This window comes from Arachis stenosperma, chromosome 9 (genome assembly GCF_014773155.1).
Source record: "Arachis stenosperma cultivar V10309 chromosome 9, arast.V10309.gnm1.PFL2, whole genome shotgun sequence".
Taxonomy (NCBI): domain Eukaryota; kingdom Viridiplantae; phylum Streptophyta; class Magnoliopsida; order Fabales; family Fabaceae; genus Arachis; species Arachis stenosperma.
This window is the reverse complement of record NC_080385.1, coordinates 13,286,090-13,303,243: the sequence shown is the minus strand read 5'-3', so window position 1 is coordinate 13,303,243 and position 17,154 is coordinate 13,286,090. Positions and strand designations below refer to the sequence as shown.

Here is a 17,154-nt window from a genome sequence, read left to right as displayed (position 1 = left end):
CTCCCCATTAGGGGAAGATGACCCATGCACTGAGGATATCATGAGGGCTAAAGTTCCCAAAAACTTTAAAAGCCTTTATATGGATTTGTATGACAGGACGACTGACGCGAAGCATCACCTCAGTAATTTCAAAAGCTGGATGTATTTGGCCGACGCCTTCGATGCTACCTACTACAAAGCCTTCTCGATGACTTTAACAAAGGTGGCCATGAAGTGGTTCGACGATCTCCTCCCAGGTTGGTCACTAGCTTTGACGACCTCTCGCGTAAGTTTCTTACGCGATTTTCAATTTAGAAAGACAAGGTCAAGCATGCTCCTAGCCTACTGGGGGTAAAACAGGAGGTCAAAGAACCTCCTGAGAGACTACATGGGAAGGTTTAATAAGGCATGCTTAGAAATCAAAGACCTGCCTAGTGAGGCAGTAATAATGGGTCTCGTTAATGGACTGGGAGAAGGACCCTTCTCCAGTCCATCTCAAAGAGACACCTAACTTCTTTGAACGATGTACAAGAATGAGTCGAGAAGTACCTCAACATGGAGAAAAATGCCAGATTACGAGAACCAAGTTGGCGACTGGGGCACCCTCACCAGTCAAAAGAAAAGGAGAGAGCCCAAGAGAAAGGAAGAAGTCGGATCTGAAAAGTCTAGAAGATACCACTCTTATACTCCTCTATGAGTCTCCCTAGTCGACATCTACAGGAAAATTTTCCATACCGAGAAGCTTCCTCCCCCACGTCCAATAAAAAGTAAAAAGGGGGGAAGTCGTAATGAGTATTGCGAGTACCATAAGCTTTATGGACACTCCACAAATGATTGTTACGACCTTAAAAATGTGATAGAAAAGCTGGCCAGAGAAAGTCGGCTGGATAGATATCCAATGGAAAGGTCGGACACTCATGGGAAGAGAAAGAGAGATGACGAAAGTCACGAGCGGAGAGGCCCACCCCCGCAAACTCCAGAGTAACATATACATATGATATCTGGAGGATTTGCTGGAGGGGGCTGACCAAGTCATCTCGAAAAAGACATCTCAAAGAAGTTTATCAAGTCGGTAGTGATGGTCCTGACCTTCCAACGATCTCTTTCACCAAAGAGAAGGGACTGAGAATCATACCCAGGCATGATGACCCGGTGGTAATCACCATGATCCTTGCAAACACTCACTTACACAGAACCCTGATAGATCAAGGGAGCTCAGCCGACATATTGTTCAAGCCAGCCTTTGATAAGTTGGGATTAGAGGAAAAGGAGCTAAGAGCCTACCCCGAACACACTTTTTGGGTTAGGAAACACTCTTATCAAACCCCTAGATCCCACAATTCAAACAACATATCATCCTCTGGTGGCCTTTGAATTTTCATCCACAAATTTTATCTTGTTCTTGGATTTCAATGCTCTCCACATGTCTCCCATTTTTTAAAATTATTTCCTACCAAAGTAACGAACTGTAACTATGGCTGATCCTGAATTTCTCCAGGATGTAAAAAATAAGAACTCATTAGGTCTAAAGCTAGATTTTTTTTAGCTTTATTTGTATTTTGACTTATTCATCATATTAATTTAATTCACCAACACAACTAGTGCTTGTGTATCTATTGAAGAAAATAACAAATTTGTTTCAAGTTTCATCACTTCTTGATTACAAAACCTAATTTGAGATTTGAATCAATGAACCATGTTAATGCAGATTCAAAAACTTCTTCTCTCGATCTCGCAACCTAATTTGAGATTTGAATCAATGAACCTTGTTGATACATATTTAAAAACTTCTTTTCTCGATCTCGTTAATAAAAAATGTTTGTCTATACTGAATCGGTGCAAGACAACACAAATTTCATCAATCTCTATCAATTAAGTTCAAAAAAAGAGGTCAAGGATTAGATGAGAAGAATGAAGAAAAGAGAATTCACAAGAAGAGGAGGAGAAAATCAAAGAATTGTGTTATGAGTTTCTTTTGAAGTTCCTCAACCATTTACTATAATTTTTATTTCCATGCTCATCACACCATATTAAAATTGGTGAATTCAAGAAAACATGAAGGAAAAAATTTCACGAAATTTAATGTAAAAGAGAGTGTATACTTTTATCGTAATTTCATCACTCTTATGTTCATTTTTTTATTGCAAAAAAATAGTTATAATATTATATTTCTCAACTATAAATAATAGCTACTAAACTAAGTTACACAACAAATTATTTAGTCAGTATTCTAACAAATTAATTCACTAATTATTCACTAATAAAATTTGTTTACATCAATATTTCTTAACTAATTAGCTTATACTATTATACATAATTAATTGGCTTATGTAACATATATAAATATATCTTTGACTATACTAATATTCTTATGCATTATTTCATTTTCCATCTTCACCTGTATCTGTGTTTAAAGTAGATTAGAATTTTCAGAGCAACACACATCTTCGATAGGTACACTATTTAAACTGGTTATATTGACAGAGTAATGGTGCATTCAGGCAGTTAAGGCCTTTGCTGTGCATTCAGTTAAAGTCAGTTGGTCAGTTAGAGATTGCAGTTATGAGTGCCAGGCTGGACTTCAGTTAGTTAGTTTCATTCTGCTAGCTTTCCCAATCAGTTAGTTAAACACCCCTTCTAACTGTTCCTATGTATATATATTATACTGTCAAGTCAAGTGTGATAAATCATTAACAGAATACAACAAAAACTTACTCCACTCTTCTCTCAACTCTTCTCTCTTCTTTCTCTCCTTCTTCTCTACTAAGGCCTGGTACCTTTCATGGTATCAGAGCTTCACAGAATCTGCAATCATGGCTGAAGAACAAGCAACACTAGCTGCACTGCAACAAAACTTCACATCCTCTTCGATCTCGATGAAGCTCAATGAGGACAATTTTCTACAATGGAAAGACCAAGCCGAATCTACGATTGAAGGACACAATCTGGTGCATCACATAATTGGAGAAAGGATACCAACACGATTCAAGAAAAATGGTGAAGTAAATCCTGAATTCTCAGTCTGGAAGAGGCAGGACGCTCTGTTGAAATCATGACTCTTGGCCTCCATGACAAAGCCCTTCACCACCAGAATGGTTAGGTGTGTGTATGCGTATGAATTATGGAAACGTCTAGACGATCATTTCACTTCTCAGATCAAAGCAAAGATTATACAATTGAAGCACAAACTCAACACTATCAAGATCGGGAGTTCTGTGAATGAGTATATACTTGCCTTAAAAAGTACCATAGACGCATTAGCATCGGTTGGAGAACCAATGAGAGAGAGCGACCATGTCAATGCAATTTTAAATGGCCTAACAGAGGAATATGGATCTGTAATCACTTTAGTAGTTGCAAGACCAGTAAGTATCACAGTTGGTGAGCTCGAAGCACTTCTAACACACAAAAGCATGCTTGAAAGGTTCAGGAAACCAGAATCTTTTGTCCAGGCCAATCTTGCTCACACAAGAGGTGGAGGATTCAGAGGAGGCTTCAGGGGTGGAAGATCAGGTAGAGGAGAAATATTTTCATACAATGACTACAATAGGATCGATTCAGGACAAGGACAATTTCAGAATAGCAATTTTCAAGGCAATCAAAGTAATTCAAGATCTGCTACTCAGTATAGTGACAACTCAAGATTTACACAAAGAGGCTACAATAAAAATTCAAGATTGGTGCAAAATGATGATATAAACAATAGAAGAATGGTGAACGGTGAGAGGCCTGTGTGTCAAGTATGTGATAAGGTTGGTCACACTGCTAAGAATTGCTGGTACAGATATGAGAGAGATAACAGGTATGGAAGAGCTAATTCAAGATCTGAGCCCAATTCACAAAACTTACAAGCGAGCTCTCAACCTCAGGCACTGCTAGCAACTCCTTCTACTATCCAAGATCCAAAGTGGTACCTGGACTCGAGGGCTACTCATCACATGACTTCAGATTAGCAAAATCTGATGGGAGGATAAGTTTATGAAGGGACAGATCAAGTGATTGTAGGAAATGGGCCAGGTTTGCAAATCAATCTTGTTGAAAAATCTCTTTTTAAATCTGATTTGAGCTTATTCTGCAAAAATTATTGCATGTGCCTGACATCACTAAAACATTGCTGAGTGTATACCAATTCTGTTGTGACAATGTAGTATACTTTGAGTTTCATTCTGATAAATGTTGTGTCAAATCCCAGGGAACCAGGAAAGTAGTAATCTAGGGAGATGTTGAAAATGGAATGTACAAATTCCTTCATTTCACACCAGCAACCAAATCTGCCTATGTCTCAACTTTGTGCAACAAGGATAGCTTCTTGCTTTGGCACAATAGGTTGGGGCATCCCTCCAATAGTGTAGTAGCCACTGTTCTGAAATCTTGTAATAGCAATGTTCAATTTGATTCCAATAAGTCAGTATGTGAAGCCTATTGTGTAGGAAAATTCCATCAATTGTCCTTTCCTATTTCTGATTCTGTGTACATAGCTCCACTTCAACTTGTGTATTCTGACATTTAAGGTCCTGCCCCTACACCTGCCACTAATGGAAACTTCTATTTTTTTGTTCATTGATGTATTTTCTAAATTTTCTTGGTTGTACCTTATCAAGGCAAGGTCTCAGCTCAAATCAGTATTTACCTCTTTCCAACGTATGGTTGAATTGCAATTAGATACTAAGCTAAAAATATTACAAATTGATAATGCTGCTGAATACACAGTTTAGCAAAAGAATTACAGGCATGGGGCATCTTACACAGGTTCTCATGTCCTTACATACATCAACAGAATGGTAGTGTTGAAAGAAAAAACAGACATGTAGTAGAGAAAGGATTATCAATGCTGGCTGGAGCTGGCATATCTACCAAATACTGGGAAGATGCCTTCTCTTCAGCAGCAAACCTCATCAACTAACTCCCTACACCTACACTGGACAATGAATCACCTATGGAGAAGCTCTTTGGAAAGAGGCCGAATTATGACAGCTTAAGAGTGTTTGGCTGTCTGTGTTTCCCTCATCTAAGGCCCTACAACAAGCACAAGCTAGATTTTCGCTCTGCTCCCTCTGTGTTCATAGGATACAACTCAGCACATAAGGGCTACAAATACCTTACACAAAGTGGCAAAATAGTGGTGACCAGAGATGTAGTCTTTGATGAAAACAGATTTCCTTTTAAAGAGGAAAATTTTTTGATCAGCAAGCTAGAAAATGAGAATCCAGACACCACTCAACATGCTACACTAAGAATATCTCTGCTGCCAAGTCTCATACCTCAACTGAATCCTCCAACCTCACCTCAGCCAACCACAACAAACACTAGCACATCTTCAACTTCAGCTCTATCGCCTAACACATCACCTATAAATCCCACACCACCACCTGAAATCTCTCACCACCAGCCAGTAACACAACCTATAGCACCATCTAGTCTTGCAATTCCAATTCCCATCTCTGACCTAGAAGTTGTCCTACCAGCACTACCAGATGATGCTGTTCAAACAAGACACTACAGTGTACATCCTATAATCACAAGAGGTAAGAATGGCATTTTCAAGCCAAAAGCTCTCCAAGCCACTATTGAGCTTAGAAATGTCAAAGAAGCATTAGCTCAGCCTGAGTGGAAGAAAGCTATGGATAGTGAGTATTAAGCTCTAATGAGGAATCACACATGGAAACTGGTACCGCTGCCACAAGAGAGAGAAGCCATTGAAAGCAAATGGGTGTTTAGAACCAAGTACAATGCTGATGGCTCATTGCAGAAGCACAAGGCTAGGTTAGTTGCACAAGGGTTCTTCCAAAGGCCTGGGTTTAATTTTAATGAAATGTATAGCCTAGTAGTAAAGTCAACCTCAATAAGAGTAATTCTCACAGTAACATTGTCAAATGGGTGGAATATTAGGCAACTAGATGTCAATAATGCATTCCTTCATGGAGACTTAAGTGAAGATGTCTATATGAGGCAGCCTCAAGGATATGTTATGGGAGATGGCAGCCTAGTTTGTAAACTCACCAAGGTACTGTATGGGCTAAAACAAGCACCCAAGGTCTGGTATCACAAACTTTGCACAGCGCTTCATCATTTGGGTTTCACTGCTACAAAGTCAGATGTTTCAGTGTTTTCCAGGTTTACAAGAGGAGCTAGCCTATTTGTTCTGGTGTACGTTGATGATATACTGACAGGAAGTCCAAAAGAAGAAATCAGCCAAGTAATTCAATAGTTAAACAACAAATTTATCCTCAAAGACCTCGGTGATCTATACTACTTCCTGGGAATACAGGTCTCGAAAACTTCCAATGGTGGACTACTGCTCACTCAAGAAAAATATGTGAAGGACTTGCTCGTCAAGGCTAGAATGGTAGGATGCAAGCCTTGCAAAACCCCTTTACCCTCATCAATTAAAATCTCAAAATTTGGAGGGGCCAGCTTTGAAGATTCCAAACTATACAGGTCTGTAGTTGGAAGCCTACAATATCTGACCATTACAAGGCCAGAATTGGCCTATGCTGTGAGTAAAGTGTCACAATTCCTCCATAACCCTTTAATTGAGCATTGGAAGCTGGTTAAGAGAATTCTTAGGTACACTAGTGGGACTTGCAACTATGGACTGCACTTGCACCAGCATAACAACATGCAATTCACTGCCTATAATGACCAGGAAGTCTACAGGAGACTTTTGTGTGTTCTTGGACAAAAATCTCATTTCCTGGAGTGCAAAGAAGCAGACTGTTATGGCAAGGTCTAGCACTGAGGCTGAATATAGAGCCTTGGCAGATTTGGTAGCTAAACTAATATGGCTCAAAAATCTGATGATTGAATTAAGAGTTGATGTTCCAGGCCCTCCCCTAATGTATTGTGATAATGTCAGTGCAGTGTTACTGGCAGCAAACTCCATTTTACACTCAAAGTCAAAGCACTTTAAAACTTATCTCCACTCTGTTCGAGATAATGTAACAAAGAAAATAGTGAATGTTAGTCACATTCCTGGTTCAATACAAGCAGCATATGTGTTTACAAAAGCTCTCCCGCATTCTTGCAATTTCGATCAATGCTAAATGTAACACGAAACGGGCCAAGTAGTGAAGAAAGAAGACTGAAGTCAGAAGAGTTAGAAACTGGGAGTCATGAGGAGAAGAATTTCAAGTATGAAGAAGACTCAAAATTGGTGGAAGAAGTAGAAGAAGATCAAAGCAGAGACGATAACAGGATAATGGTGCATTCGGGCAGTTCTGCTGTGCATTCAGTTAAAAGTCAGTTGGTTAGTTAGTTAGAAATTGCAATTATGAGTGCCAGGCTATACTTCAGTTAGTTAGTTTCATCTTGTTAGCTTTTTCAATCAGTTAGTTAAACACCCTTCCAACTGTTCTTATATATATATACTATACTGTAAAGTAAGTATGATGAATTATTAACAGAATATAACAGAAACTTACTCTACTCTTCTCTCAATTCTTCTCTCTTCTTTCTCTTCTTCTTCTCTAGTAAGGTCTGATACCTTTCATATATATTGAATTTTAAATATGTTTTTGTAATAAAAATATTATTTATATATTAAAATTAATAATTAAAATTAATTATTATATCTTTTTATATAAATACATATATTATTTAATTTATTTTAAATATATATTTTATATTTTAACATATATTTTATATTAATAACTAATTTTAATAATTGATTTTAATATATATGTAGTTTAATTGTATTTGTAAACTTATATTGTGTGTATGTAGTTTTTTTCTTTCAAAAAAAAATTCAACAGAGGAACTCGTTTCCTTTTTCGTTTTTAGTTCAATCATTTTAAGAGGGGCCAGTAGAGAAAAAGAATTTGTGGAAAATAATGAGAGGTTGGGAATGTGGGACACTCTTTGCCTTCTTTTCTCAACTATTATTTTAGCATGTGTTGTGTTGTGTGTCACAAATCAAAATGTGATGCATATATAGTCATAGAAATATCACAAAGAATTGGTCACAACTTACAAGTACGACCTAGTGTTCAATTTGATCACGTTAATTAACTCTTAAGAAGAGAGGATCTTCTTTAATGCGGTAAATATAAATGATAAAAATGGTGTTTTATATGGAAGTGAAGAAATGGAGCTATATCTTAATTTCTAGTAGCAAAAAGCCAGATAAGAACGAGTTGATTGAAGTTTCTTTAAGCTTCCAATTCCATATAGTTGGATATATATATATATATATATATATATATATATATATATTTGTGACTTACTTTTTGGACAAGCTAGGCTTTCTTTGGTTGATTTATTTTTCTATGAAATAAGTGGAACATACTATAACCAGTAAAGAAAAAAAAAGGGGGAATATCCTTTTCTGAGATTTGTGTCCACATTTTGCATTCGGTTTATGAAATTTTGAGAAAGCCTAGAGGATAATATTTTTATTAAAATTTAATCATTATTTAATCAAAAAAAAATCTCACACCATTAAATATAATTTTATACTATTAAAAATACTAATAATAATTAATTGATGATTACAAATTATAAATTTATTGAGTGCCTAACACTCTTCATGAAATTTTTATGCTATCCGTTTCTTTTCATATTTTCATACTAATATATTAAAATAATTTCGCTTGCATTATATAGATAAGTATTTATCGGCTGCATAAGATAAACGAACCAATAATATAATAGTATTTAATTCGTATTGTTTCTATACCTGTGAATTTGTTTCGACCTTTCGCTATCAAACTTTATAAATAATAATTTTTTTTGGTTAACAAATATTCAAATAATAAATATTTTACTTAGATGGATTGTAGTCGTTAGACAAATTGGCAAGAACCTAAGCTTGTACCAAAAGAAAAAAAAAAGATAAAATATCTTGATGCCATCATGGATAGACAGCTCACATGTGATTTGTAATAGGAAAAGTACCAACATATTATCTGTCAATTTATTATCAACGATAATTAATTATTATATTTTAAACACATATATAAAGAGACACATTCAGAAAATATATCTATAAAGACACTTCTATTAAATATAGCCATGAAAAATACATTTTTATTAGACACATCCACGAAGACACATCCATTAAACATAGTTATACATAAGAGTTGGCAGATGTTGACAGAAATGCTGTTGGTAACATAGCGGAACCGTTTGTAATATAATTTAACGTTCTATTCTTGCATAAATTATTGATACAATTGTCCAAGATCAGAGTAAACTAGTGATGATAATTTTAAAAGTAAAAGATGTAAATTAACTTGGTATTTGTGAAATATTGACTTATTTCGACAAAATTATTATTTAAAATAAGTTGTTCATTAAGTATTTTTATTGAATATTTAAAATAATTTTACAATCTTTAATAAAAATTGAGTTAATTTATATTTTTATGGTCGAAATTATTATAGAATTTATGTATCTCAAAATAAAAGTCACACTATATCTCATATTAATAAAATAACAATAGCAAACAAATATATAGAAAATGAGTCATATTATTATGGATTGGAATTACTCTATTTAAAGTCATTTTCTGATCAGGCCCCTTATGTTAATCATTGATAATTACTTCTCAGCCAAATACAATTTTAGACGCGTGGATCCAGATCGTTTAGTATTTTACTATTTTCTTATATTATCATATCATCGTGTGCCATCCATGTATTACTATTATATTATACCATGTTCAAAAGAAGATGGTTTAGCCTTTCCAATAATCCTTGTTGGCAATCATTTTTTATAATTAATAATCAGGATAACAATAAAAGGCATGAGACTTGCAAGTTAAAGCCACATTTAGCTCAGCATTAATATACATATTAATCTTATCTTGGGGGAAAGAATTTAAATAATTATTATATACATCTTTATATATATGCAATTTCTTCGTTGATTATTTTTCTCCAAGAGAAGATGAAGCACCACCATGATTACTACTACCCACTTCCTGGTTCAGATTGTTCTGCTGCAAAAACTGATGAAGCAGCTGAATCAAGCTTCTACAGGCAGCAGATATCAGAAGAAGAAGAGAGTATTTCAAACCAAAGAAGCATCTCTCATCTCAACAACTATGCGCTTGCCGGTGCTATTTTGGCTTCCACAAACTCCATTCTCTTAGGCTATGGTCAGTTTTTCTTGAATCACCATTCTGCAAATTCAGCATATAATAACTCAAATTGATGTGTATGCAGATATTGGGGTGATGAGTGGTGCTGTGATATACATAACAAAGGATCTCCACATCAATTCAGTTCAAGTTGAAATCCTTGTTGGGTGCTTGAATGTGTGTTCATTGATTGGTTCTCTAGCCTCTGGAAAAACCTCTGATGTGATTGGAAGAAGGTACACAATAGTCCTAGCAGCAGTTACATTCTTCATAGGTGCCTTGTTAATGGGGCTAGCACCTTCATTCCCATTTCTCATGGCCGGCCGTGTTGTCGCCGGCATAGGTGTTGGCTTCTCCCTCATGATTGCCCCTGTCTATGTCGCCGAGCTCTCCCCGGCTCTCACTCGCGGCTTCCTCACCTCCCTACCTGAAGTTTTCATCAATCTTGGCATTCTTCTTGGTTACATATCTAACTATGCTCTATCAAGCCTTCCATGTACCATCAATTGGAGACTCATGCTTGGCCTTGCAGCAATTCCGGCCGCTTTTGTAGCATTTGCCGTCTTATTGATGCCTGAATCGCCTCGTTGGCTTGTGGTTAAAGGAAGGTATTACTAAACCGACAGATATTTATGTATAACTAATTTTTAATTTTTAATGTGTATTTGTATTTTAACATATATTCTATAAAAGTAATCAACACTTTCACTATTTAGTAAGTATTCTGATCAGCACAATTCTCAACAGGTATGAAGAAGCGAGAGAGGTTTTGATTAGAACATCAGAGAGCAAAGGAGAAGCAGAATTAAGGCTTTCTGAGATATCAGAAGCTGCAGATTCTTCTAGAAATGAGAGTAATGGAAAAGGGGTATGGAAGGAATTGCTTGTTACACCTTCTAGGCCTGTGTTGAGGATTCTTGTTGCTGCCATTGGAGTTAACTTCTTCATGCAAGCTTCAGGGAACGATGCTGTGATGTATTATAGCCCAGAAGTGTTCAAGGAAGCAGGGATCAAAGGTGAGAAGGAGCTTCTGTCTGTTACAATTATAATGGGATTTGCAAAGACATGCTTTGTTTTCTTGTCATCATTGTTCTTGGATAGGTTTGGGAGGAGGCCCATGTTGTTGTTGGGCTCAATTGGGATGGCAGATTCATTGTTTGTATTGGGCCTGGGCTGTAACTATCTCCAATTCTCAGATGAGAAGCCCTTATGGGCCATAGCAACGTGTGTGCTTGCTCTTTGTTCAAGTGTGTCATTCTTCTCAATTGGGCTTGGGCCCATTACTTGGGTGTACTCATCAGAGATATTCCCTTTGAGACTGAGGGCCCAAGGTTCAAGCTTGGCTATTTCAGTGAACCGTTTGATGAGTGGGGTGGTGTCTATGACTTTTCTAAGCATTTCAGAGGCTATTACTTTTGGGGGAATGTTTGGTGTGCTTGCTGGTGTAATGGTGGTTGGGACAATATTCTTTTATTTTTTTCTTCCAGAGACCAAAGGAAAAAGCTTAGAGGAGATTGAAGCATTGTTTGAAGATGAAGGAAACACTAGTTTGAGACTAAGGTGAATGCAACTTTGGTCAAAACTCAATAGTTTCATTATATTGTGAACATATAAGATCATGGATATAAAAAGGGTGCTGTTGTCAACAGTGTTGACAAATATTGCAATTTTTGTGGGGGTTTTTTTGTTGTTTTGTGAAGGAATTCATTTTAGAAAAATTTGTTGATATCATGTACTATTTATCGCTTAGCAATTGCATATATAGTACATTAAAAATATAAGGAAAGTAACAACGACGTGTTACTGTTACACCGTGTATAGTATAAGATAAAATGAACATGTAAGAATGTCTTTTGGATTTATTCATTTTTATTGTTGGATAAATGTGTGACCAAGGTTAGATTGGTTGAGCATTATTGCAACATGCATTGGATATATATAGAGACTTTGTAGAGTAACGATCACATAATTAGTTGTTCTCCCCATGATTAAATGGGTGATCTATTGCAGCATTTGTCAAAACTCAAGAGTTTGGCATATTCTTGAACAAAGACGAAAAAAGAGCGCTATTTTCATTTTGGTAAGAAATTGGCAATTACATGAAGTAAATATTCTTTTTGGTCTCTAAGGTAGCGTTTGTTTTGAGGTACTAGGATAGAGACTGGAAGACTAAGACACAGTATCATGTTTGTTGACGCAGAGATTGGTACTAAAATTTTTGTCTCTATCCCTAAAATTTCAGTATTTCAGTACCTCAAAAAAGTAGGGACACAAGGGACTGAAATTTTTAGAGACGGAGACTGAAATTTTAATAATATTTTATACCTAAAATACCCTCATTTCAATTAATTAATTCCAATTTTATTCTTTGCGCAAATTAAATTAGAGTTTTATTCTTATTTCAATTTCTGTCTCTCACTTTGCGCCAAACAAAATACTGAAATTTATTTCGGTTCCTATCTGGTTTGTCTAGGGACTAAGCAATCTTCGACAATTCAAAAATTCTTAACCAATTTTCAATCATTTAAATAATTGGTTTAATCGGTTCTCAATTATTTGGTCTGACCTGTAATGTATCAGAAATTGCTTAGACCAATGTTATTGATTTTGTGATTATAAGATACATCAATATGGAATTTCATGATGTCCAAATATTGGATCCCCTTAATAATTAAGGATTCAATGTACAAATAAAGTGTCTTATCAAATCAAAATCAGAGTATCTCCATAGCTTATTTACGAAGGCCATTCGTATATTCAGTTGTATTCTTGAGAATTAAGCACGAGCGTATATATATGGTAGTTACAACTTCCATCATATTCGTAAATCTTGTTTGGACAAAGACAGGTTCCAACCTCGAAAGAAGACGTGCCCAATTTTACATTAATGCTGAGACTTATTTTGGAGGCTATGGTATCTGCTTCCATCCTTATTATCAGATTTTGATTTTGATGTGTGGTTGGTTTGTCTTGGTCACTGAAATAACCTATGCCAGTTGTTCTCTTTTCTCAATCAAGTTCCAGTATTAGTTGTATTCTTCTAACTAGCTACTATATATACCTTTCTTATTACTTTCTTACTTGCATTGTGTATACCACTACTACTACGTACTTAATTTGACTAATACATATGCCTAACTTAGTTGGCTACCGTCAATGGAGCAGTTTTTTTTAGAAAGATTTTATACATAAAAATAGCCTAAAAATATTTGCAGATAAAGGAAAAAATATTATATTTAAATTTATAAAAAAAAATAATTTCATGTTGAGCTGCAAACTAGAAGTGAGTGTTAGAGTATAATTAAAATCAATTAACATTATTTAGCACTTATAAATATCCTTCTATATTTTATCATTTTGACACAATTTGAATAGATACAAATTCTTTCTCTATTACTCTCTCTTATCCCTTTCTAACATGGTTTCAGAAACATGGTATCATTCTTGAAAAGGATATGTTATTTTCCTTCAGGTGAAATCCCGTATTTTTTATATTTCTCTTTTGTTACTTATTCTTATGAAAAAATCATATATTTTTCGTCAACTTCTATACCTTTTCGCACTTTGTTACTTTTCAACAATTTTTTAGCAATTCGCCATCTTTTTAGTAATTTTTTTATATTTGGCCACTTTTGCGGTAGTTCCGTCTGTATCTTAAGTAATTAAATAAATTTTAAAATTAAGTTGTCACGGGATATTAGAATATAATTGGGATCAATTAGTATTATTTAGCACATCTGAATATTTATTATAGAATATTATACCTTTATTATTTCGATTTTCTTAGCACCTATAAATACCTTTCTATATTATATCATTTTGACACAACTTAAATACACATAATTTTTTTTTTATTCTTCTCTCTTACCTTTCTAACAGTGAGGATAAATTTTGATTACAAAAAATATTAACAAATATAAGATATGTTTAATTTTAGATAAGGCATAATTTTGCTTTTTGTTAGCTTGTTAAATGTTCAGAAGTATAATATAATATTCGATAATATTAGAAAAATAAAAAAATTAATTTAAATTTATTTTATTTAGTATTTATTTATTATAGGATGCATTAAATAAAATAAAAAGTAATAAATTTTAATAATTTTTTATTAAAAGTTTTTGTTTTCCAATATTTTTAGTATAATATGGAGACTAAAACACATAATGTGATTCAATTTATATTATCCCAAGACCCAAATCAGCCAAAACTACAAGTACACCAAGAATAATTTGTTTTCTCAATAACATTTGTGGGTCCAAAATCTGTAATATAGCTGTAATATCATTGACCTAAATATATAAGACAACACATGTCTAAGACTGCAAATAAAAACAAGAAGATTGCACTTATTTTCAATGGCATTTATTTATGCATATGACATAAAGTGTTGACAACAAAAAATACCCAACTCCCTCAGAGGAAGATGCCACTTTTTTCATAACTACTTAAGCTTAATTTATAGATAATAAACATATAGAAATTTCTAATTAAAGCTAGTTGGCAATCATATACATGTACTTTCTCCCAATGACTGAACACCATGGTAAATTAGAAATGTGATTGTCACTATATTAGATATATGACCTCTGATTAAGAGAAAAGTTGGCATAAACTAAGGTATAGATAAGTAGAGATATCACAATAAATAATTAACTAGTTTCAAGACAAGTCCAATTCAACAACCACCCCCTAACCTTTCATTTCATTTTCACAAAGAGGCCTACACACCAACTCTACCATCAAAAGTAAAAGCAACGAAACTACTCACATTAGAAACCAGAATTTGGAATGGAGGATCATGTTAGTAAAATTTGGAATTATTCCATTGAATGATCCACTACTTTATTAAAGAAAAACTAAAAGTCTCTCTCTATATAGAAATCTTCTCTATTTGATATCATATCATCACCAACTACAACCTAAATAGAGACACATACATTATTAACACTACTTTCACACATCATATGATAGACAATTCTTGTGTGTGTCTTCTTTTTTTTTCCTTCTCTTCATCATATCATCTCAAATAATAATGCTGCTGAGAAGTTCAATTTCCAGCACCAAGAAGTTCTTCCAAAAAACCATAAAGAACTTCAAATCTTTCTTCTCTCCTCCGGAATACTACCAAAGGCTTCACCACAATAACCATAACCCCTTCTCTTATCCCTTGGACATGGACACCAACACCACCACAAGTTACCAAGAATTGGGCTTGGATCACAGTGATTTCAATGAGGAATGGGACAATTCAGAACAAGAGAAGAAAGCAATAATAGTAAAGAGATCAAAACAAGCAGAAAAGAAGAAGAATCATCATAATGAGGAATATGGCAACAGAAATCAGAAGAAGAAAGATTGTTCATCATTCATAGTGGAAGAGAAGCTGAGGGAATTGGAGATGCTGGACATAAGCAATGTGGAATATGTGCTTGACATTGAAGAGGTTCTTCACTACTATTCAAGACTCACTTGCCCTGCATACCTTCAAATTGTTGATAGCTTCTTCATGCAAATCTATTCTGAGTTCTTTGCTCCTCCACTAATTATTTAACATCATCATCATCAGTGACGAGTTTAATTTCTTCTTAACTATATGCCTTTATATTTGTCATATATCTTCCCTTTTCAGATTGTTTTATTGCCTTCATGATTTATTATTAATTATTCTTAAGTTTTTCTTTTTATATTATGTGCATGGAATCATGGATCATAAACACATGTCTTTGTTTTCTGCTTCTTTGTCTAATTCATTATATATTTTCGATGATCTAATGTATTTTATATATGCATGCCACACACTTTAGATAGATAATTAATTAAGGATATGTACTTCATCATTATAGTAGCTCTTTAATTTCAATTTCGAGATGGTTTTATCATTGCTTCTATTATTGATATTATATTATATTTAAATATCAGTACTTAGAGGGAAAAAATATTGAGTGTAAAAATAAAAGCGCAACAAAAAAAATAATAATATAGTAAAGGAAAGTATTCATACAGGAGAGAATACATACAATATTTAGATTTTAATTTTCTTTATTTATTTATTTGTGGAAGATGCTGTCTCCTAATTCCTAACAACAATAAATTAGATAGATTTCAAGTACGGAAACAACTCTAATAACTCATATTAAGCGTGTAAGAACGAAATTTATACTATATAAGAGGCAATTGATGATGAAGAAAGGTACCAAATTCATGTTTGTAGTGTATAGATCAGAAATGCTTGACTTGCAAACATGCTAAGGTCTGAAATTGATAGTGTTTGCACGTTTCATATTTTTATATTCGAAAACATTAAGGTAGTAATACTTTTAGAATAAAAAATAAAAATGGGCTAATATTGATTTAGATGCAAAGTAAACATAAACGATATTAGTTATTTAATATTTTTCTTATATAACAAACTCTTTTATTAATTAAGAATCAAGTTTTTCTAAAGTTAAAGAACTTAATAAAATAAAAAAAAAACAAAAATTTAATCACGTTTGTATTAAGAGAATGGAGTAATATAAAAATTACAAAATATTATTTTTTATGTTATTATTTTATAATTTTTCTCTCAGGAAAAATTATGCACCCTATGATTATAGATTTATAGGACTAATTCTAGTTCAGACTCTGATTTTTTTTTTTTTCCATTTTTTCATGAAAAGTCAATTTTCTTGCTCACAAGTCACAACACATAAATTATCTTGGTGGAAACAAAGCTCAGTATTTGGGAGATCCTCTACTACACTACTACCATTATTTTTTTTTTCAAGGCAGTACTATCCTTTTTTTTTTTTGTTAGGAAAGGCAGTCCTACCATTATTTATTCTACATGTGGTTGAAGTCTTTTAAGCCCATTAATTGAAAGCCCACTTAGTATAGTATTCCCTTTCTCTTTTATTTATTACATGTGATCCAGTTTCCATTTGGGCCATAGCCCAATATATGTGATGGTGATAGAGAGTAGCACAGAGTTGAGCTTGACTTTAAAATAAAAAACAGAGTAGAGTCGAGAACAATTATTCCAGTATTAGTAAACCAAAACCAACTTCGTCGACTGGTTATGTTACTAACCCGCTTAAATAAATGTCAGAAGTTCGAAT

General features: G+C 34.0%; 2 protein-coding genes across 2 annotated transcripts; both read left to right on the top strand.

Moving 5' to 3' along the window:
* Positions 1-9,525: 9,525 nt before the first annotated feature.
* LOC130950428 (probable polyol transporter 6) lies at positions 9,526-11,919 on the top strand. Its single transcript, XM_057878914.1, has 3 exons — positions 9,526-10,075; positions 10,143-10,665; positions 10,805-11,919. The coding sequence occupies exons 1-3, from the start codon at positions 9,865-9,867 to the stop codon at positions 11,619-11,621; spliced, it is 1,551 nt and encodes a 516-aa protein (XP_057734897.1). The 5' UTR covers positions 9,526-9,864; the 3' UTR covers positions 11,622-11,919.
* A 3,039-nt stretch (positions 11,920-14,958) lies between these two features.
* Positions 14,959-15,821, top strand: LOC130951605 (uncharacterized). The gene has a single exon (XM_057880300.1). It carries the CDS (start codon positions 15,090-15,092, stop codon positions 15,606-15,608), a length of 519 nt encoding a protein of 172 aa, XP_057736283.1. The 5' UTR covers positions 14,959-15,089; the 3' UTR covers positions 15,609-15,821.
* Positions 15,822-17,154: the final 1,333 nt, after the last annotated feature.